The 23,373-nt window shown below is 45.1% G+C and overlaps 2 protein-coding genes across 2 annotated transcripts; one reads left to right on the forward strand and one right to left on the reverse strand.

Annotated features, from left to right (window-relative positions):
• Window positions 1-1,172: 1,172 nt before the first annotated feature.
• LOC136940560 (G protein-activated inward rectifier potassium channel 1-like) lies at window positions 1,173-10,160 on the reverse strand. The gene is made up of 3 exons (XM_067232750.1): window positions 9,309-10,160; window positions 2,812-3,041; window positions 1,173-1,275 (listed from the first exon to the last, which is right to left on the reverse strand). Exons 1-3 carry the CDS (start codon window positions 9,972-9,974, stop codon window positions 1,173-1,175), a joined length of 999 nt encoding a protein of 332 aa, XP_067088851.1. The 5' UTR covers window positions 9,975-10,160.
• Window positions 10,161-14,496: 4,336 nt separating this feature from the next.
• LOC136941253 (zinc finger protein 281-like) lies at window positions 14,497-21,329 on the forward strand. The gene is made up of 7 exons (XM_067233704.1): window positions 14,497-14,579; window positions 16,467-16,920; window positions 18,277-18,378; window positions 18,619-18,745; window positions 19,013-19,096; window positions 19,192-19,310; window positions 19,700-21,329. The coding sequence occupies exons 2-7, from the start codon at window positions 16,516-16,518 to the stop codon at window positions 21,326-21,328; spliced, it is 2,466 nt and encodes an 821-aa protein (XP_067089805.1). The 5' UTR covers window positions 14,497-14,579; window positions 16,467-16,515; the 3' UTR covers window position 21,329.
• Window positions 21,330-23,373: the final 2,044 nt, after the last annotated feature.

The following is a 23,373-nucleotide window of genomic DNA, read 5'->3' on the forward strand; positions in this document are numbered from 1 at the left end:
TGCATTCTGTCTGCCTGTAATAGCAGATGTTGGCTTGTGGTTCTTGTGGTTCAGTGGACCTCCGAAACAATTAAGGTGAGGAGAAGAGAGAGAGAAAAATTGAAGCCCTTCTTCATCCTGTCCTTTTAATCCCCTTCCATTCTTCCTTCTCTCTATGTCTTTGCTTTGTGGAATGAAAACTTCTTTCATAAATAGGAAACAGGCACAGGCAACCTACCCTGGTGCCATGCAAGGTTGATTTTACTACGGCTCCAGTCGTAAGTCTAACTGGAGAGATGTCTGTCATTCCTCACATGGCTCGTAAAAACCAGCCATGGCATGGCCACACATCGATTGGCCTTTCTTAATGGCTTTTGCTGCAACTGTCCCCTGAGATAAACAGGGAGAGGGGAGGGGTTGTTTTGTATGACTGTGCACTGGTTAGGTCTTTCTAAAGGAGCAGAAGCACGACAGCACTGGACTCCTGTGATGGACACGTGATGACCCGGTGAAGACCCTGTGTGGTCTTCACCGGGGCGCCCCACCAATCTGACTTACTTGGGTTAAACCTAACCCTAACCCTAATAAACACAGGGTCAAATCGAAACTCAATCAATTAGATCAGATTTGTTCTGTGAACACAGATCATTAGCTGTTGTTGGTTTCTCCTTGGGCCGATTAGCCGTCTCCGAACACCATTCCCAAGTCTACGTCAGTGCAACAGTCGTGTTGAAATGGCACCTCCATCAGTGGTGCTAATGATTTATCGTCACTTTTGTGTCTCACGAGTTCATGCTCGGATCTGTGTTCAAAGCTGAACATGGCAAAGTGACAATCCCAAAGTTCTGTCTTTGAACACAGTTTCACCTTCGATTATTTCCCTCTGTATCGGTAGACCCTTGGAGATCAATAAGCACTTATGAGAGTGCTCGACAGCACAGCCGCTTTCCGACCCAGCGGCTCTGTCAAGGGCCCTGTCCTGTTTGTGTTAAACAGGGCCTCAACTCTCGCTCTGTGACAGACCACTGACAGGGACATCACAACCCCGGCCAACCCCAGGCCTGGAGCCTTTGTCTGAGGTGAAAAATCTGGAGAAAAAAACCCTGCAGCTTGTCAATAGGTAGAGTTCACCAGGCCATATCGATGCTTGCATATTGCTGTGCTTTACAGTCCAATGCTGCCCACTGCCAGGCTTAGTCTTGGACCATGACACGCTTGGGGAAAGCCTTCTCCTGCCACACCCGTAGGTGGCTGTGATACGGCTCGGAGGGAGTCTGGTTCTTCTCTCCGGTGTCCCTTCAGGTGTCACGGTGTCTGGCGCCAACAGCACCTTCAGTTTTGTGGGTCTTGCATTGATGTGAGAGCTTCCGGAAAAAAACAAGCGGCTGTCGGATGTCCCTGGGGAAGAGGGCTTTGTGTAAAGTATTGGCGCCAGTCAGAACTGGCACCACTTGGATTCCTTTCACTCGCATTTCCATAATGATATGCCCTTTCAGCTTGACTGAAAAATCCAGCTTTGGATTCTCATTTCTCAGACAAACATATACGCACACAGTCATGAACCAAATTCCTGACTAACTGAATGACAGATTGCACATTAATGCAAATACACATCGACACAAACACGCACCGAGTTGCTCATCAGTATGTGGATGGCTGTGCCAGCATGAGCCAAGAACAGCGATATGAAGCTCTTATGTCTGTGCAGCAGAACACTGGGATGTGCTGCAAGGACGCCAGGAGACTGATAGCTGTTTATCAAGCGGGGGAGATCCATGATAACCTGGACAGGTTTATGTCTTGGACACTATGGAAGGCAAACCTCTCAAGGGACATATATCTAAGATGTGGGAGGTGGAGGGGGAGGTGGAGGGGGTGGTGGAGGGGGTGGTGGAGGGGGAGGTGGAGGGGGTGGTGGAGGGGGAGGTGGAGGGGGAGGTGGAGGGGGAGGTGGAGGGGGTGGTGGTGGTGGTGGGGGGGGGGGGTTGTTGAGGACACCTGCAGAGGGCAGAGCTGCATCTCATCACCCGTCCTCCTCCCCTCCTGCCTTACATCCACACCATAACAAGCCGCTGCCAGTGTTAATGACATTATCAACAGAGCACAGAGCGTGCTGCCTGCTTGGCTGTATGCCTGGCTGGCCATGACTCCCCTCCTCTGTTCTAAGCCTATTCAGCTCCACGGGTCTGCCCGCAACAATGACAAAAGAGAGGAAGGGAGGGAGATAGGAAAGACAGCTCAGATGAAAGGGAAAGGAAACAAGAAGAGAGAATGCCTGCGACGAGAAGAAAATGCAAAGATGCCTTACAGGGAAAGATTTGGTTTCTTTTGTTGTACTTGTATGTTGAACTTGTAGGGGAGAATTCCAATGCTTTATGCAGAGTGGAGTCCTAATTCTGCCGAGGGCATGCACACGTCTGCTTGTACTTTACGGCTGCGTATACCAGGTCTCTGTTTCAATATGACTCCAGAATTGTGCTGTTTGAAAAATGGAGTAGAGCGTATACTGACTGAACCTCCAGCTCATGCATCAAAGTGACACACGCGTCTATGACCACAGGCTTTTATTATGCATGAAGCAGGGATAAAAACGATCGGGCTGTAACAAAATATCCCCCATAATGCAATCAGGGGAGCCATTTGGTTGTGTTCTTCCTGGCCTAACTCCAGCACTGCCTGTTTCCTAAGAGCAGTCAGGAGTTTTAGAGGGCTGTTACCTTACTGTTTGTACAGACAAATTCAAGGAGGCATCTTCCTGGAGCCAAGGTACATGGAAGAAAAGAAGAGAGAGGAGAAGAGAGAAGTGGAGGGAGTTGAGGGGTCTTGGAGCACGGAGAGGTCTTACCTGTGGTCTCCACGATGCCTTCCAAGATGACAACGATCTCAAACTGCTCGTTCATGAGGGAGCGCTGAGACAGCTCAAAGAAGGGGCTCTTGGGGGTGATCTCGTGACAGATGGTCAGAGGGGACACCAGGAAGAGCTGGTCAGCCCCTGTCCCGAAGCCCACGTCAAGTTCACACTGGTCCAGTGGTAGAAACTCCCCCTCAGGGGTCTGGCGTGACTGTAAGAGGCGACACGGGAAGGGGGGGGCGGGAGGTCAGGGAAGTAGAATGGAATAAAATGAATAAATGCATTTTTCTCTCAGTGTAACACAGGTGGTGAGATTATGAAGAGTGAAGCAAAACAGCCCCAGGCCCTGGCTGCTCTGGAGACTCTCGGCTCGTCTAATCGTTTCCTGTTCGTTATTTACAGAGAGCCTCCTCCTCTCTACTGTACTCTCATCTCCACACCAGCTCATTCATCACACGTGCTGCGTGTCCCTTGTCTTTAACCTGAGCAGCCACACGCCACAAGCTTACTGTGCTCATTTGGAAGATGAGAACTCACACACTTATACACACACAGCACACACACACAGACTCAAAAACACACACATAGAGGGCATCACCAGGGGGCATCTCCTCCTTGAAATATTCATGGCTCCGATGAACGCGGAGGTCGCAGGCTTGGCTCTTCACATTGATTCACTGGGAGCTTGCGGGGGGGTGGGGGGGGGGGGGGGGTGGACAGACCAGCCATGTTTAGACAGGCCCTGCCCACGTAATGTTAACTGGTGCAGAAGTATTTAATTACCCAGATGAAGACAGGGCACAATGCTATGGTCTCTGCTGTCTGATCTACACCGAGGCAAACACACTCTCCAGGAGTGGATAGAGACAGTCATACACACACAAACTGAACACATGTAGGCATAATTGCTCTTATGAACAAAAGCCAACGTACTAAGACATGCACAAGAACACAGTGTCATTGCCAAAGAACACCAGCAAGTTTAAGTTGCCAAGCAGATCCATGCACGCACACACCACACACATGAACAGAGATGTGGAGCAAAGCCGTAACATCGGCGAAGCCGTTGTAGTTTATACCACTGCTCGTTTCATGCCAAGCCATGTCAACCCATCTAGGCCGCAACCCCAACCTCCACACACACACCTCCAACCCCACCCCCTACCTTCATCTTTATTACAGGCACCCTAACTCTCTCTTTCTCTCTCTCTGTCTTTCTCTCTGCTAAGGATTCATTTGCTCAACTTCCTCTTCATTTCCAATTATGGTAGTTTCAAGGTAAGGGGTGTTCTTGTTCTAAACTCTTTGAAAAGAAAGTTTGAAGTCATTTCTTTTTCATTCTGTCTCCAAAACGTCCTTCAAAATTAGTTGATAGTAGTTTCCCGACTTTTATCTCAGATGTGTTCAATTCTTTAGCTCTACCTTCAAAATAATTAGGATGCTGTGTCAACCACAACCCCCACCCACACACTCATTTCCTCTCTTATTCTACCTCCAACACGCATGCCATTTCTGTACACCGCACCCCCACATTGTCAAACCATCCCACCTCTCCTCTTCTTGTTCTCCACTTTCATTCTCTCCTATTCTATCCTCTCCTCTCTCTCCTCTTCCATCCTCTCCTCTCTCTCCTCTTCTCTCCTCTCTCTCCTATTCTATCCTCTCTCTCCTCTTCCATCCTCTCCTCTTCTCTCCTCTATCTCCTATTCTATCCTCTCCTCTCTCTCCTCTTCCATCCTCTCCTCTCTCTCCTCTTCTCTCCTCTCTCTCCTACTATATCCTCTCTCTCCTCTCCATCCTCTCTTCTCTTCTCTCCTCTCTCTCCTCTTCTCTCCTCATCTCCTATTCTATCCTCTCTCTCCTCTCTCTCCTCGCTCTCCTCTTCCATCCTCTCCTCCCTCTCCTATCTTCTCTCCTTTCCGTAGCCTGATGCTATTTCGAGATCCTCTCTTGCTGCCTCCTACCTGCATGCTAGGAACCTCTGTGAGGGCCCTTGATAGAATACCCAAACACACTCAGATACATTATTCTTGCAAACCCATCTCCCTCTCAAAACACACATTATCTTCTGCCCCGTCACTGAAACATGATAGATTCCTGCACTCCTCACAGCAGATCTACGACTCCTCTGGGTTAGGCCTGACCTCCATGTACATTGCCCTGTGCCCAAGTTGTGTTTGTTTTAGAAAGGGAGTTTGTGTTCCTTTGCATTGTCAAGTGTTTTTCAGGCCAGTGAAGGCAACACATTTGTTTGTCATTGTTGTTCCGTGTGTGTTATTTCACCACGGCTTTGAGCCATTTAACTTTTTACTGCCTGCCTCTGTCGGTTAAGATTAAAACGATGGATGACTATGTGAACACTGACACGCAAATCTTCTTACATGCGCCTCTGGCCCTCCACTCTCAGAGTAGAAGATTGTGAGATAGCTCTGTTGGTGCATAACCCATCTCTTTAATTCTCCAGCCATGTTCAAACAAACGAATATAAAGTTCTCTGCCGCACCTAACAAACAAGCTTTCCCCAGATGGGATGAATCAGACAGTCAGGCCTTGATTTTCGTGGCGAGCACATCTAAATGCAAAATGTGTCTAAAATACTGATACAATGCATGGTCTGCATGCTCTAAAGCCTTTTAACCACCACAGAGGTGCTGAACAATATTGATTGACCCTTAAGAGCCTTGATCCTCCATATCTTCACAGCTCCGTGTCTCTTCCCCCTCTGAGCCCTCATCGATCAGGGCCCAGATGGCAAGCGACCAGCAAACAGGGAGAGGCCCAGGTGAGGGTTTGTTTAAAAGGTGGTAGAAGAGGTCTTAGCTAAGCTTCCGGTCGTACTGAAATTAGTATTCCTGGGAAATAATAGGATCTACTTTGAAATGTAAATTGGGCTATTTTGTAATTTTACACTCAGCTAAGGTTCTCTCTTTCTCTCCAACTGGGTTGAATTTGCGGCGTGATGCTCATTGGCTCAGACAGGGGTGGTTAGTGAAGGCTCCTGTGTGGACAGCCATAGCAGGAACGGGCTTAATATTGTCAGGCCGCACCACAGTGGAAAGTTGAGGCTGAGGGGATTACATTGGCGCACCAAAGAACCCAGTCTGACATTCCTCCATTCCTTTAACTGGCAAATGTTGCAACCATATGAGCAATATAAAAGCGTGCGATGAATCCCTTCGTTGTTCGTCGTCCCTAGGGCATTTGGGTGAAATTCTCTCACCCATGTCCATCCATATTCTGAAACATTCATTCTTCATCGGCCATGCACACGCCGTTGTATAGCAGCGACATGAAATCAAAATAACACTCTCACACTTACAGCTCTCCCTTTTCACGCTTGACCACCTCAACTGGAATGGAAAAGAATGTTGCATGGAAATGGCTTTGTTTACTGGAAGGTGCTGAGGGAATGGGCGTGTGTATGTGTGTGTGCGTGTGTGTGTGTGTGTGTGTACACACACATCAAGTGGGTACTTTACTCTAAATACTATATAGTTTTACTGCAGTCCAGAGAAAGCACCCATGTTGTGATAACATTAGCATATCAGACATCTTGGAGTTCAATCCCTGCAGGGCCATCGTTTAGCATTCTGCCCTCACTGTATACGTTGTCTCTGTTCTGTTAGAAAAGGAAAATCCATAAGTCCAGGTGCCCCTAACTCTGCTGCTCAGACAGTCTCGAGAACACCCGGTAAAGAACCCTTAGATTCCCCCTCCCCCCTGCTTCCACTCTTTGTTCTGTCTCTTTCTCTCTCTCTCTCTTTCTCTCTCTCTCTTTTTCTCTCTCTTTTTCTCTCTCTTTTTCTCTCTCTCTCTCTCCCTCTTTCTCTCCATCTTTGTGTCTTTGTGTCTCAGCTGGGCTGTTTCCACTCTGGGCTGGTCTCATTTCTGTGCCTGAGCTGTTCCATGAGACAGGGAGCGGGGCCAGCTTGGCTTTGCGAAGCGGAGTTTGGCGTGACACCGTTTGACAGTTCTGATTGGTCTGTTTCTGTGCCCTGCAAGAAGGAGCAGTCTCCCAGTAATCAGACACATCGCTCCAGCAGCACCATGTAATGCCAGCAAACACACAACACTCTCCCAAACACCAACAGGCTGCCTGTCAGTAATCATATCCACACTGGTCACTCAGTTTATCCAGCTCACAATTCCTGTCAAATCATCAGGCAAAATTCCAACTGAAATGACTCGCCCACTTTCGACATCTTAAAAGGATGCTGCCTGCAGAGCGACTCCCGGCTCGCTGTGTAGATGTGTGGTTGGAGTGTGGACCTGGGTTTTGATTAGTGTGTAGTCCTGGAGTCCAAAGGAGAGTGGCTCACAGACAGGAACCACAGTGAATTAATCAGTAGCAATTGTAGTCATACACTAGACTTTGGCATTAAAAAAACGTATATATCCTGTTTATTTACAGGAAATTATGAATATTGTCAAAAATACAGAATATAGGGAATGGTGGCGAGTAGAGGAAGGGGGTGATTCAACAGCGCCACCATCACTTCTCTACAAGTATTGCACAGCAAAGATTAGGATGTTTGTCAGTCAATTCACCAGTGTCGAGTATTTCCCTGTTTGCTGTTATGAAATGTAACATTTACAATTCAGTAACCTCCCTCCTGAGTCAGACATATATGATTATTTGTACAGATATATACATATACTGTATATGAACATGCACAATGTTGGTTTGGTAGTAAATGGGGTGTGTGAAGTGAAGGTGCAAGGATGGGTGTGTCTGGGAGGCTGGGGTTCCGTCTATCCTGGCACCACCAGGGACTAATAGTGGCTGTGCTGCCTGGGAAGCAGTGTCCTCTCTGCAGTCTGCCCGTGACACTGGAGAGACTGGCCTTGTCTCTGGCTACTTCTCTCTCGGGCACGCTGCATGCATGCGTCATTACCCTGAGTTTGGGGCTGCTCAATGTGCTGTGCTGATGTGGAAACACAGGGGGACACAGACATAAACAAGCTCCAAGTGCCTGACTAATGCTGTTTGTCTTCTTTACAGCTCATTTTGCACGCTGGACGTGAATGTGGCTGAAAGCAACTCCACTGGTTCATACATTTAGTCATTTAGTCATTTTTTAGCAGACGCTCTTATCCAGAGCGACTTACAGTAAGTACAGGGACATTCTCCCCGAGGCAAGTAGGGTGAAGTGCCTTGCCCAAGGACACAACGTCATTTGGCACGGCCGGGAATCGAACCGGCAAACCTTCAGATTACTCATAATCACCTCCTGTGCGTTAACGCAGAGAGGGATTCATCAGGAGCTCCACCATAGATGTAAAAAGATCTTTACAATATGAAAATTCCCTTAGGAGGGGGGGGGAGGGGGAGTATTCATGGCAATGTAGTCCTTGACTGATTGGTTTAATATCCCTTCATTAAATCAGTGATATTAGGACGGCTTTGCGCTTGTCTGGGATATGTAATTATTCATTTGCAAAGATTTTCCTTGTTGGATTTCCAATGTGTTGTGGCATTTAGATATAGTTTTGTTCGTCATTCTACATTTTTAAGATCAAATAAATTAAAGAAAAAAGTCGCATGGAGAAATGAACAATAACTGAATGAAGTAAAATTCAATCGCATGCTTCCTTTTAGAAGCTTGCGCAACAAAAAGAATATTTTAAGCGTTCTTTGCTGGATAACTGGATTCTTTACATGTCACCGTGTGTCCTTGAGCACCAGGAACTCTTCTGACAGAGCAGGAGGGGGTGCATGCATGGCGGATACCTCATGTTTCTTGTTCACTTTCAAACCACAGCCTCAAAGCCAATGTCCCTGTCATGACAGCTCACTGATACCTGGCCTTCACCAACCATTAAACTGAGTGGACCTCTAACTGTCCCTAACTGAGAGGTGACCAATGCTAGATACAGCACTGGTCTAGACGGGCACCTGGTTACCCTGCCTGCCTGGCTTATCAGACCTCTGTTATACCTGTCTGTTGCTCAGACACAAGTCAATCTCACTACTAACTGATTATTGTAATGCTCTATTAATCCTTTTTTGTCTGACAAGATGCATACTGTGGATGGGACCCGCTCACAATTAATCTTGGATTAATTCCAGTCTTGAACATGATGTTCATCCCTTTGTGAGGTTTAACCTGTATAGTGAAACCAGTGCAGAGGTTTCCACTCTGCCTATTTGTGAGTTGTCATTCTGTCTAACCTCAGTTCAGAAAGGAGTCTTACAGGTTTGTATTACAGCGTTTTCCCATCCTCAGCAATGCACTTCTACAAAATTAAAATGTACAAAGAGATCACGGCCAATTCACAGTAAATACATTAACTTATTAATAGGCAAGATAACTTTCCTTTCCAAATGTTAATGTTATTTTGGTAGCTTGGACACAGCATCTTGGTGTGTTGTTGTGGAGAGTTAAATTATCCTGGACTCCTTGCGGACGGAGGGGTTGGTTTATGGGCAGTGAATACCTCGGTGGAGCAGAGCGCAGCTGGAGCTTGTTTGCCTTACCTTTATGAGTTTGCACCTGATCTGTGCAGACACCATATGGCTGTTTCTCAGGTTTCCCACGCGGAACATGAGGCACAGTTTGCCGTCTCGGTTTGAGATTACTGCGTCCTGGCTGAACATAAGTGTCTCGGCGCGCTTCTTGGGTTGGGACATTTTAATGAACATACAGCCGATGAGGAACGCGTCTACGATGGAACCCAGGAGCGATTGGAACAAGAATAGGATGATTCCCTCCGGACACTTCTCCGTGATGTAGCGGTAGCCATAGCCGATGGTTGCTTCTGTCTCGATAAAGAAGAGGAAAGCGGAGGGGAAGTTGTAAACGTTGGCTACGCAAGGGGTATAAGTCGAGTCGTGGCCATGATTGATGTCTCCTCTTATGTAGGCTATGATCCACCACATAGATGCCATGACCAGCCAGGCAATGGTGTAAGTAAGAACGAAGATCAGCAAGTTCCATCGCCACTTTAGGTCTACCAAAGTGGTAAACAGATCGGAGATGTATCTGCTGGTCTCCCCGCCGAGGTTCCCGTGCTGGACGTTGCAGCGACCATTCTTCTCAACAAACCGCTGGCGTTTCTTTTTGACTGGCGCTGAAAACGTGGTTCCCCGGTTGGTATTTACAACCTGATAGTCCTCTCCAAATTTTCTTCTTAATGCAGCCATGACTTCTCGGTAGTTTCCACGAAATGAAGGGAAAGTCACTCGTCCATTTGATACATCGCTTTGTTTCTTTTGTGTCCCAAAGACTTGTTATCTGCAGTGCGTAAAAGTCACCATGGCCGATCACCCTGTGCGCAATGATGTGGGTACACGGTCAAAAGAATCCCGTTTTACTTTCTGTTGTCCAAAACGGTTCTTGGCTTTCTTAAAGCTTTAAAATAATAAGCTTAGGGAAATGCTTAGCGACCCTCCATTGTCTTCACATCCAGGGTAAAGTGGTGTGGAAGCTGCGCGCTCCGCTCAGACTATGGGCGCACTAAAATACATCCTCGCGCCAGTATACCGACTGAGAGAGAGGGGAGGGAGAGGGAGGGTTAGGAATATGTGGAGTACAGTTGTTATGGTCTTGTGGGCTGTCGAAGATGACAGAGGGTGGTGTGCTTTCTTTGTGGATTTGGTGTGCGTGTGTGGGTGGGTGGGGTGGAGGTGCTATGGAGGACACTAATTGTATTAGGAAGCAAGATAACTACATTTAAATTTAAAACAATATTAAGAGGGTGTAATTATCCGTGTCCTTTCATTTTAACACATGATCTGATTAATTATTGTTGTGTGTTGCTTCCTTAAATGGGACAGTTAGGGAAACAAAGTAGAGAGTCATGGCCCACTGTTGATTAGGTTAAAGAGACTTTCCAGTTCCTAATTAATGACTGAATGCTTTGACCCTGTGAACAACTCTCAAGACATACAATGCCATCTACTGGAGAAGAAACGTATGTGCATCAGATTCTTCCAAACTGCTTTTCACACGCACCTTTGACTGATGTATATTATAAAACATTAAAAGACGATTACACTGTTGTTGTTTTTTTTACAGCTTCTGGTCCATTTCAGTGACATCGAAAATTATTTAAATGTAGTATCTCTCCTCTAAATTTCCATGGAGCTTGCTATTGATCCAAAAGACTACCCAGGCCCTTATGTTCTCGGTATAGTCCCTGAGGGCGTTTTAAGGGGAGGGTTCGACCTTGGCACTCTTCTAATCAGGTTGCACAAAGGAATGTATTATGGTATCGCAGCGAAGAACATTTCCAGTGCCAGGCTTCAGCACATCGCTAATGTATGCTGAGCCTGGACTTGTCTTAAATTAGATCAACGTATTTGTTGTTGTTTTTGTTGTTGTTGTTGTTTTTTTGTTGTTGGTCTGAGCCACATACGAATGTGTAATTCCTCACATGTGTCCTCCTGCTATCTGGCTGCTACCATAGCATGGGCTATTTTGCACCAGCTGTGTCTTGGTAGTAGGCTAGTTGGATCCTAAATTGTAACATGGCGAAAAATTGCATTACATGTTACATTTACCCTTTGGTTTTAATTGCAGTGATTGAACTCCAAAAGGACACCAACATTCTGCAGCAGTAGCCCTTGTCGTAGGTTAGGCTTGTTGCGATGGGATGACTCATCTACTTTCCCCGAAGCAGGAGCCACACATTCATGCTCTGTAGCATGATCATTGCTATCAGTCACATCAGGGGGCGAGGGAGCCCAGTAATCTATTTGACCGTAAATAGATGTGTTTGAATGAAATGAGGATGGTTTCACCAGAGAGGAGTTTTTAGTTGTTGGTATATTTTCTGTTTGTTTATTAATTCCAGATTTATATTAAATAAATATGCAAATCTGAGCTAATCATATGAAATATCTGTTATGCTTTATCATTTTATGGTTTTGAGTGTCATTCTAAACATAATTGGTTTAACTTTATTTAAACTGCTGAGAGACTGGTAATTCTCTCTGCCTTCCTCCATGAAAACGATTGTATGAATGTATTATAATAGTCGGATAGTAAATATGTTTATATTAAAGTAATCTATTAGAAGGGGATGTAATGGGATAATGTTGCTGGGCCTCCCCAGTGTGTCTGAGTTTGTAAATTAATTATAGTAGTGAGATAACACACTTTCATTCCACAATTTTGCAATCATAAACACATTTTGATAGAAATCCAGTTGCTTTCAAATTTTTCTCACCAAAACGGAGTTACTGCAGAATACAGTAATAAACATGAATATGTATGAGGTGATCAAATGTGATATTGCTTCTCAATATCTCCGCCTACAGACACACTGGTCGACTTCTAATTTCCGCGAGACCCACACTTTGAGGATGGGAAGATCTATAGCACCCCAGGCATAGCATCATCCAACAGGAATAATGACCAAGGGTCATGAACATGAGAGAGATTAGACTATTTTATTTCAGTCAGAATAGAAAACTGTCTGAAAACAGGAGCCAGATCACTGGGCTTCCATCCAAGCTTCTTAGTCTGCTGGCAGAGAGACTATACAACTTCCACACCAAATCAAGTGAAACAAAATGCGTGAATTTGGTGGGAAATGGGATATGTCAATGACGTACCTATGGCAGTTCTATGGGCGTATGTGAAGCCCTCTGTGACATTGCTTGTAAAAAGGGCTATACATTTTTATTTGATTTGCCTCTACTGAACATCAATGGTGTTTATTAAGAAAAATCTGAACATTGAAAATAATACATTTTAAATGTTGATAGCAGCTTGTGTACTTAGTCTATTTTAACCTTTTTTTGTCAAGGCATGTTTTCAGTTTTGTACAGATCACTGAGACAAACACTGTGTTGTACAATGTTCATTCAGAATAAAGGATCCTTTCATTCAAATATGCACAGTTACTTACAGGATATTTCCCCAATTCTGCATATGTCCCCAATCTACTGCATGTCTTGGCTGTCAATCACAGCTATATAGCTTTCAATGACAGACAATCATGTAATAATTCAGATCACATACAGACATTCGTTGTTTTGTATCCTCATTCTGGATTTGGGGGGAGAACAGACAGAGGGAGAGACAGAGTATAATGCAATGCATTGTGAATTATTGATGAGGAAAGACAATTGATAACCATCATATGAGCAGTCACGGAACCTGGCGAGTTGCCTTAGATACTAGAAATGGTAATGATGTGAGATTGTTTTTCCTGTTTCTCCAACGGCCTTATTCACCCTTGATAGTCAAGAACTGGTGCAGATACAGGCAAGCTTTTCCCTGGGTCACTTCTGCACAGAGAGCAGATAGATTTACCTGGAGCACAGTCATGACGCCTAAATGTCCCATCTAGGCTCTAGCTACTTATAGACAGATGGAAAGATGAACAAAAACACCACTGAAGTGAGACAACCTACAACTTTGTGAGCAATTGTGTGTTTTGTAAAACGAAATACAAAAAGATTTTTTACGGTAACCAAGTCTTCGGAATAATCTCTGGTTCCTAGATATCTTCAAGCAATGAGCAGATGAACTCAGTTCAAACAGAGGTGAACCTTCAATGCTTGCCCATAAGTGAACACTGTCCCACTCTGATCTTGTACTATCCCGTAGAGCTCTGCAGGAGTGCAGATACACCCCAGGCTAGGATGGTCACGCTGCTGAATCTGATTACTTGAATGCTAATACAAATTTTGAGCACTCTCAAGAGGGGAGTGAATTCAAAGATTCGTACGAAGGGGGATGTAAACCCAGTCCACTGAAACTGTCTGCATTCTTTCTATACCATCTCCATTTCAATTATACAATTTAGCAGTGTGGAGAAAGTCAGAATAAAAGGAGATTTAATGGTGTGTGGTAAAAAATATATATATACAGGCCTATGCATAATTACAGTTTTACATTTACTTACTAATTTACATTTTTACATTTTCTAGTTTAATGTTTGTTAGACCTATATATTTTTTTGCTTTCTTGGTTGCTTTCTTTACTTGAGATCAGACCAGTGACTAATTAGTGTGAAGCTATTTCAGGGACTGATTTCATTTGATCTAAATGTGTCACAATATCCAGCAGCACTGAAAACCAGAGCTCGACCATCTTACGTTTTTAAGACAAGACGTGTCCTATTTCTTCAGTAATTGGGATCCAGAGACACCCTCTCAGACATGACCACAATGAGAAACGAGCAAAGTCTGCGAGGTTTTACCTCGACAAGTTGATTAATCTGGGGTGGTACAGATAAAATAGATGTTCCTATTATATACACACACAACACTGCCACAGACAATACATGTTTCCACATGTACACGTCATGAGCATGTTAATAATATAAAATACATTACAAACAAAAAAACTAAAATGACCAAACCAAGCAGTTTACTATTTCAGCCAAAGTTTTTTTTCTTGACTTTCTTTTTAAAATATGTCTCTTTCCTTTTTTTTTATTAGACAAATACGAACAAAGACATACGATGACAGATTAATTTGATCTATTCCACATAAAGAACCTCAGTTTTCTGTGTTTGTTTCTATAGACAACTAAAGAGAATGAAAATCCTAGCTGAGGAAATCTTCCCGCACTGCGGTTTATTCTCGGCCATTGCTCCCCTGTCCCAGATCAAAGCAACCGTCTGTGACTCTTCTCAGGACCCGTCCGTTAGCTAAACCCAGAATTCCCCGCGCTGAGACAAGATGGAAGAATACAGCAGCTGCAGGAGAACAATGTTTGGGCTCTAAAATTGAAACGGACGACCGAAGGTGAATTAAAACAAGTCGAAATAGAAAGCTGGGGTCATGCACTGGTAAGATAACTTAAAAGATGTATATTTTGGGTGCATTTCAACGCGGAGTCCTCAAGCATGCGTACGGGACAGACAACAAAGCCCAACGCATTAACATTAGTTAGCTAGCATTCGCCAGCTGTAGCATTGGAGCTGAGCATCAATTGTTCGCTCGAGTTGCATGGGCCATTTGTTATGGGGGTTAACGTTGCTGCTTGAGTCGCACCATCCGTCTTTTCTCGCCACAATTGCCTATTCGTTAGGTAGACATTCCAGGCAGTATTTATTTTAACATTCGCCAGCTACGGATTGAAGTGATCTGGCGATTATTTCTGTGTTATTTATAGTGTTACATCTAGGCTATCGAATGTTGCCGACAGTTTTGTCTTAGAACGCTTGCGCGCACAAGCCAACTCATCACAAGGACTCCAATAAAAACGGTATTATTTGTAATTACCTAACATGGAACCGATTTAAGGATACCAGACGGGAAATCTATATCTCCGCATGCGGTTAGAATTTAAAGTTCCTAAATAGATACTTGCAGACCACTTTATTTAGTATATGGTGTTATGGCAATGGCCGTATTAATAATTGCATGATCCAGCATCACAAAGGGCCCCGGCAGACTGGTTAGCCAAATGGCTAATTGCTTGGTAGCTTTCCAGAGCTCTTAAGTATTTTTGGATTGAGTGTGTATAACACACGATGGATGCCAAAATCGCAGCTTTTGTCTGCAGTGCTCCGTTAACTCGTGTATCTTTCACTGGAAAAGTTTATTTGTGTCTGTACGGTAGAGTTCTCAGATTAAAAGCAACGCAATTCCCAGCCAGAAAACAATTCGTCCTGTACGAGCTAACAAGTTAGCTAGCCAGCTTAGCTAACTAGCTACGTGCCATGAGCAAATGGTTGTCTGCATTGCAGACAATGAAGTTGTCTTGGGTCATGCAATACATTTTCTTTTTTCATCTAGGGATATTTTTTTGCTAAATACTCAACAAAACATTCCTGAATCCTTTAAAGTAAAAAAATAACTAATACTTTTAGTAATCATCCATCTAAATGTCTGATCAATTATCATGTTAATTTCTCATTTTGACCTTGTTTTACTTCCAGTGAAACCTTTGTATCCGAATCTCTCTTAATGCATCAATTTTAGACCGACTCTAGTCTAGGATATATAAATGGATTGCTGCCATTGCTGTTTGCCTTTTCCTCATAGTTAAGGTCATGAGAGGATAACCTGATCCTCTCAGATGCGTCCACTGTGGCCTGTAGCCAGTTTTCTATTGTTTACTCTACAACATGAACAGAATAAATGACCAACAGACTATTAATTAAGTCATTTGATGTTTATTTTACCTTTTTAGACAGAGTTGTGTTATTGTCATCAAGTCTTAATCTCACATCTCTGGTAATTATTGTATATATACTTTTGATGAATAGATGCATGTACTTTAATGTGTATGTAACAGAATGTTGGAATCCGGCTTCCTGGTGTCAAGGCTCTCGTTCACAGATAAATCCATGCAAATTGGATGACTGGGCCAAGTAGGCCCATCAAACAGATTAACATGCAAGTTCAATCCTCTCTGCTTATGGCGATGTCTGGTGTCAAGGTTTCACTGCTAAATTTAGCTCCGATTGAGCGATTGGCAGAATGTTCTGTTCGTACCTTTCTTGTAAAGAGGCAATATTGTTAGTCATTAATTGAAAATATATCGTTGACCCACACATTTGTAGTCCTTGTAAAGACTTGATTTGGATATCTGAGACTGCAAGACCGAGAGTGCAAGACTCATAAAAAGTGTATCTGACTCTGTTTAGCCGTGTAAAAGTAATGCAGGCAGTTTGGCTGTGTGTGTGTGTTTTGCTGTTGTCCAACACAACCTCTCTGCTTCTCTGTAGGGTGTCTCAGGTGTGCTCCGTGTAGTCTGCCCACCTGCCCAACACCATCATGAGCATCATACAAGACAAACTAGGCAATGACTTCCTGCGCTCCAACGGGGGCATGGACTCCAACTACGCCCCTGGCATGATCATGTTCAGCCACCTGCCCCCTGTGACCAGCTTCACCCGGCTGGCCTCCCATTCGATCATGCAGGACATGCCACCTCAGGAGATGATCCTGAAGAAGGAGCGGGATTCTCCTGACTGCGGGATGGGTGTCATGGGAGGCCCCATGGGGTGTGGGAGTACCGGGGACTACATCCATTCCATGGGGATCAAGCAGGAGAAGCTGTCTGAGCACGACTACAGGCTGCCACTGTACCCCGGAAGCTCTGGCAAGAGCAGCGATCTGATGGAGGTGTCGTTGGGCAGCCACCAAAGTCTGCTGGTCCACGACCTCAGTATGAGCAATGTAAGACCCGCTGCCATGCTGAGCTGTGTGATCGTTTACGACATTCTACATTTGCACCTCATTTCATTCGTGAACTTACATTTTTGTGTGTTATTATTAATTAATTAATATGATTTTGTCCGCACAGGCCAATCTTTAGATTTAAGTGCATTAAGTCACATTAAGGATGACAGCTGGGCATAGCTATGGAAGACTGCTACATTGCTTTTGGGTGCTGGTTGTCCTGCTAGAAGGATGGAGAATGTGCTGAGAGAAAGGAGGGGTGTGGAGGCGGGGCTTGAGTAGGGCTGGTAATGCTGGCATAAATCTACAGGAGGCTTCCAATACAATATATATAAATCACTCTGTCCCAGGATGATGTCGTCATCTGGTCTGTCGGCATGAATGGAAACGTATCGAAAAGGACACAGCTGTCTTGTTTGTGGTTGCATTTCAATTGTCTTCTGTGCACATGCACAAGTATCAGGCCCCCTGGCATGCTAGTAACAAACATTTTATATATACATCTTTTTTTATTTTATATTAAAGGTGAATGCAAACACAACTTCATATTTGCATAATTCCTTGTATCAGGAACTGTTACAAAGACTGAATCTTTCACAGCTTGTCATGCAGAAACCTATAGCTACATTAAACTGCATATGCAGGGGTTTTTTTGGGAGGGGGGGATTCCTTTAGGAATTCCTACAGCTATGTGTATTTTTTGGGGGGCCTCAAATGGTCCTCCTTGTTCTGAGGATAATGACATACATCTGAGTGTTCAGCCATTTTGAGACCACTGTGCTCTGCTCATTGAGTAGAGGAAATGAGTAGGTTTGTTTTGGCTAAGCTTTCCCCTAATCTAATACACTGTTTTGTGAGCTCCTTTAGACTCGGTCTCGCACACGCAGTTTACGTGCACCCTGATTTTCTTTACAAATGCTGTTGTGAATCTGCCATTTTTCTGTAATAAAGTTTTAATTGAAGTAAAAATGGCAGAAGGGAGCATATAAAACAGAAGAGGTGGGGGCCGTGGCTGTGTTGAAGATTAGCAGATCTCCCAACCGCCTCTTATGAAATTAATGCAAATCCTTTGTTTGAAGAGGGCTTTTCAGACTGACGCGTGTATTGAATAATGAAGTCAAAAAATAAATAAAGGCTCCACCCGTTTTGCTTAAGATTGCAGGTAAACGGAAGATTTCACCCAAAAATTTGTGAAAGATGATGTAGGCCATACATTTAGAGGTTTATTACATTACCTCCTGGTTTCTTTCTAGCTCTCTGAGCTTCCACAGGGTACGGGAGCAAGAGCATGTTGGGGTGTTTTGAAAACTCAAGTGATTTCCTTTTGCTTCTCTCCCATTGTCATCTTCACAGCTGCCGAGTCGACCAGGAAAGCAGTCCACAGGGAGGAGAGGTCGAAGGTCAAATGGGGACGGATCGGAGGGGAAGCCCAGAAGGAAACGAGGAGAAGCAAAGGTTCCTAGGCCCACTTTATCCACACGCAAACCCTTTTAACACTAGATAATCACAAATATTCTTGATTTACTGAACAGAGGAATTATAAAAACTTCGTTTTGATCCCCCAAATAGAGCGTAAAAATATATATAATAAAAAAATTGTCTTTAATATATAACTCTAATAATTGTTTCCAAATGTTCACCTTGGAGACAGGATGAATGAAACTGACCCTGTCCTCTTTCTCCTTCATACTTCAGCAATCAATGCTGCTGGATGCCGATGGGGGCAGTCTGTCACCAGGCACCAAGCCCCACATCTGTGAGCACTGCAATGCCTCCTTTAGGAGCTCCTACCACCTGCGCAGACATGTTCTCATCCACACGGGTACCCCCAACCGACCTTCATATGGCTCAGGCTCTTTTACACTTCACATGTTTCAATTGCAAATCATTTGACGTATTTTGGGGTGATGTTTTACATGTTGTGCAGCTTTTATCTGATATTTGACGCTGTCAGTGTGTGCTGTACTGCTTGTGCATTTGAGTTCATTTCTTGAAAGAAATTGAGGGGTTCGGTGTCAGTTAGGGAAGTGTTTAGTCTGTGGAAATCCCATGTCTTCCACAGTAGCCATAATATGTGTGTGTGTTTTAGGAGAGAGGCCTTTCAGATGCAGCCAATGCAACATGAGTTTCATACAGAAATACCTTCTCCAGCGGCACGAGAAGATCCACAGTGGTGAGTGCGAACGAAACGTGATCTGTGAGCGACGTGGATGTTGGGTGGACCTGAAGATGATGACCCATCGAATGTTTGTCTGTTTTCCACGGCAGGAGAGAAGCCGTTTTGCTGTGATCAATGCAACATGCGTTTCATTCAGAAGTACCACATGGAGAGGCACAAGAGGACCCATAGTGGAGAGAAGCCATACAGATGTGACACCTGCCAACAGGTCAGTGACCCCCCACACACACACACATTTACATTTAGTCATTTGGCAGACGCTCTTATCCAGAGCGACTTACAGTAAGTACAGGGACATTCTCCCCGAGGCAAGTAGGGTGAAGTGCCTTGCCCAAAGACACAACGTCAGTTTGCATGACCGGGAATCGAACTGGCAACCTTCGGATTACTAGCCCGCTTCCCTAACCGCTCAGCCACCTGACTCCCTGACTCCACACACACACACACACTCATGAACCATACTAGTGGTGTTCCTCAGTCCACACAATGCACTCTGCAGACAGGTTGGTTGGTATCAGTTGAATGAGTTTAGAAAGGGAAAAACGGGTCTAAATGAGAGGAGCCTTGCTCAAATGTGTGCTTTCAATGCCTTTGCAGCATTTTTCCAGGACGGATCGATTGCTCAAGCACAAGCGAACCTGCGGAGAAGCCATAAAGAGGGGTCTGGAGCCTGGGATGATGGATCTGGACGGTTCAGACATGGGTCACGGCAGCTACGGAATCACTCAGGGAAATGTTGGCACCTCTGGCCGAAAGAGAGGCAAATCCAGAAAGTCGGGGGAGGGAGGCAAGCGGAAGAAGGCGGCGGCGGCGGCGGCAGCAGCGGTCGGGATGGAGGACTCGCACATCCATGCTGCGCTGTCCGGAGGCTACACCCACCACGACTACTCTGTCGAGAATCCCACTGTGTCCTCCACTCAGCCAGGACCCAGCATGCATCAGGGGCACCAGGGCCGAGCCCCAAAGATGGCCTTTAAGAAGGCCAACCGTAAGGGTATGGACAAGGGAGGCCTGGCCCCGGCCAAGCAGGGCTGCCTGGATCAGGGTTCAGGTGGAGGTATGGACGGCCTGGGCCTTCTGCAGGGTACCGGCCCCAAGCCAGGCCCCACCAGCAGCAACTATGACGACGCTATGCAGTTCCTCAAGAAGAGACGCTACCTGCATGCAGCCAATAACAACGCCGCGTCCGGCCCCGGGGTGTCTGGCGGCGGCGGAGGCAACGATTACGACGTCAACATGGGCCACCTATCATCCCAGCAGTCGGTCATCCAGGGTGTGGTGTCGGGCGTGATGGAAGGCGAGGCGCCCCTCGGCATGCTGGACTCCTCGATGGGCGTGGACAAGCACGACAAGTCGGGGATCCCCGATGAGGTGCTGCAGAGCCTGCTGGACCACTACACCCACAAACCGGACGGCTCGCACCACGACGTGCACTTTGACCTCAGTGACCAGCACGTGGAGCTGCACCCTCCCTCAGGAGACGGGCCCGACCTGGGCCCCGACGCCGACTCGCCCAGCCCGTCCGGAGACAAGACGGTCATCATGCACGAGTACTCCCGCTTCCTGCTGCAGGCTCTGGAGCGCACCAGCCACAGCGCCAGCTTTCCCCTGGGCCCTAGCCCGCCTACCGCCGGCCCTTTCACCACCTCCCACCATGGCAACCCCCTCTACTCTGACAAGAACGTCTACACTACGTCCCCTCTGGAGTGTGGCTACAGCCAGTCCGGCTCCCCATCCCTGCCCTCCTCTGTGCCAAAGTCCCACTTCGCCATGCTCTCGAGCTCCTCTCCGCAGCACAGCTTCCACCTGAGCAGCCTGGAGCACCAGCAGCTTACCCCTTCTCAGGAGCTCACCGACCAGATGGAGAAGCAGCAGCAGCAGCAGCACTCCGCCTCTCCCCCCTCCTCCTACCAGATCAGCCCGTCTGACCTGGCCAGTCAGAAGGAGGCCCAACCCTCCAAGAGCTACCCCTTGGCCCCATCGCAGGACCTAGACTCCTCCAAGGCCTCTTACCAGATAGAGAACTTTGCCCAGGCCTTCGGGTCCCAGTTCAAGTCAGGCGGACGCGTCCCGATGTCTTACGGCAATGACTCGAACGGGGAGGTGGACCACCACAGGATAAGGACGCCTGTCTCAGAATTCTCAGGGTATACTAGCTTGCTAGCCGACGTCAACGAGCCAGTCAGTACAGGTTCCAAAACCCCAACAAGCCAAAGCTATAGATGAGGGCCTGGAAGGGGGATAACATTCTGTTGGAAATTCATGTTTTGGTCTTCTATCGTTCTTTTTTTTTTGAGCTCCTATTTTATTATTATTTTATGTTATTTTATTTTATAGGTGATGTTTTGTAATTATTACACTGATGCTGTGTTTATATGCCCCACCCATCTCCTTTGATCAGGTCTGCTAGGCCTCCCCACAAATGCAATTCTAGTTGATATACTTTTTGTAAAGAAAGGTCTGTATTCATTTTCTGTTAGTGTTATTTTAGGTCTGCTTGTTAATCATTAGTTTGAAAAGTATGTTTTAAGCGACTATAAAGTAGCGATGGACTTGTTTTATTTTCCCTTAAGCTTAAGTGTTTAAGTGTTTAACCAATCAACTACATTTGTAAGATAACATTGGAGATGACAGGCCCAGAACTGAAATAGCAAAAAAAAAAAAAAAAAAATAGAATTCAGATATTGTCTGTTACAAGGATAAAAGTATTACTCAGGAAAAAGTGTACAAGGATAAATCCTGTGGTGCAGTAAGCACTCATTTCAGAGGTGTACGTTCGCAACTACAAAGACGATGCTTTGTTATTTTTTAATGTTTTATTCCTTGGTGAATGAGTGCAACAATAAGACTGCTGCCAGCACACAGACACTGGGAACACTTTTCACCTAGCTGTAGAGAGATTATGGTACTTTCTTGTCAATGTGAAACTCGTGTTTTCTTCAATAAGGGCCATATATATTTATAAGAATATATATATGTATAATAACAGATATAATCCCTCTGGAGGACTGCCAGTTGCGTTGGAGGGAGAGAGGGCAGTGAGTTTGGGGATATTAGTTTTCCCTGTCGTTTTTGGGAGAGCAGATTTGGTGTTAGGGCTTTCCTTGGGCCAATAGAGGTAGCTGTTGGGCAGCGATGGAATGGCCTTCCTCATTTTCACCCCTCTCTTCCTCAACTCTCCACTTTCTTTTAAATGAATCCAATTAGCACTTTGAGCCGTTTTTTTTTAGTTTTTCTTACTTTCGAGAAACTTCCCCAACAGATCATGGAAGGTCCAACATCTCAAACAGACTTGGTTTCTATGGAGACGTGAGATTGGTGGGTTTGTGCGTCGGCAGGCTTGCGGGGGAGGGGGGGGGATTTGAGGGGGTCTTATTCGATTGGTAAGCCCTACATTTGGATGGCATTGCATAGTTTATGATGGGGTGGGGTGGGGAGGTTGGGTTGGTCTCAGAATTTGTTTAAATAACTTGTCTCCTTTTCTCAAGATGTTTAGGATTGGTTTAGATGGGGAGGGAGGGGGGATTTTTTTTAAAGAAAATGTACCTATTAAAATGGGATCATGTATTTCACGCCCCTAGTTTTAGTTAAATGATTACCCAGTTTAGCAGGTTTGCTTTACTATTTGAATTAGATAAATGTGTGGCTGAATATCCTGTGTAATGAAGCAGAAGCAGCCTTGTAGCCATTGCAGAAAATTTTATGATCTGAAATACACATTAGTAAAAAAAACTACACATGTTCACAGATGGCATGCTTTCTCAGAGCACCGAGAGAACTCCTACTAGCTGAGAAATGGGTTGACCAATCTTTGCCAGTAGGGAAATTGTTAAAATAGGCATTTCTTTTTTTATGTTTCACATGCAAAAAGTGATCTTGTAATTTCTTGCTCTTCTGTTATTGAATTGACTCAAACAATTATGGCGTTGTCTTCCATAGCCACAACCAGCCTTTTTCTTTTTTTGCGCTGGATATTTTCACTTTTATTTTAGATTTCTTTAAATTGCCCAATGGCCCTATGTCTTACGCAATCACAAAACATGGCTGAATGACTGCAATGTTGCAATATCATAGGGAACAATGACTGACCACTAGAATTATTTGCAATGTTTGGAATGGGTGTGAGGTAAATTAAGTTAGAATTTACCTGTTATATACCTCGTATCACTGAAAACATGCAACCAGGGACAAAGGATAAAAGGTTTGATGTATGTAGCAGAGATGCTGTTGTTTGTTCAAAACACATTTTTGTGTGACTATTTTTAAACCTT

Source organism: Osmerus mordax, chromosome 3 (assembly GCF_038355195.1).
Source record: "Osmerus mordax isolate fOsmMor3 chromosome 3, fOsmMor3.pri, whole genome shotgun sequence".
NCBI lineage: Eukaryota > Metazoa > Chordata > Actinopteri > Osmeriformes > Osmeridae > Osmerus > Osmerus mordax.

Bases quoted from the DNA above. Each gene is read 5' to 3' on its own strand.
- LOC136940560 (XM_067232750.1), bottom strand. From the start codon at position 9,974: ATGGCTGCATTAAGAAGAAAATTTGGAGAGGACTATCAGGTTGTAAAT. The intron at 3,042-9,308 runs GTAAGGCAAACA...CGCCTCTTACAG, and splicing joins TCAGGTGCAAACTCATAAAG to TCACGCCAGACCCCTGAGGG. The intron at 1,276-2,811 runs GTGCTCCAAGAC...TGACACCTGAAG, and splicing joins ACCACAGGTAAGACCTCTCC to GGACACCGGAGAGAAGAACC.
- LOC136941253 (XM_067233704.1), top strand. From the start codon at position 16,516: ATGAGCATCATACAAGACAAACTAGGCAATGACTTCCTGCGCTCCAAC. The intron at 18,379-18,618 runs GTTCCTAGGCCC...TTCATACTTCAG, and splicing joins GGAAACGAGGAGAAGCAAAG to CAATCAATGCTGCTGGATGC. The intron at 19,097-19,191 runs GTGAGTGCGAAC...TTTCCACGGCAG, and splicing joins GCACGAGAAGATCCACAGTG to GAGAGAAGCCGTTTTGCTGT.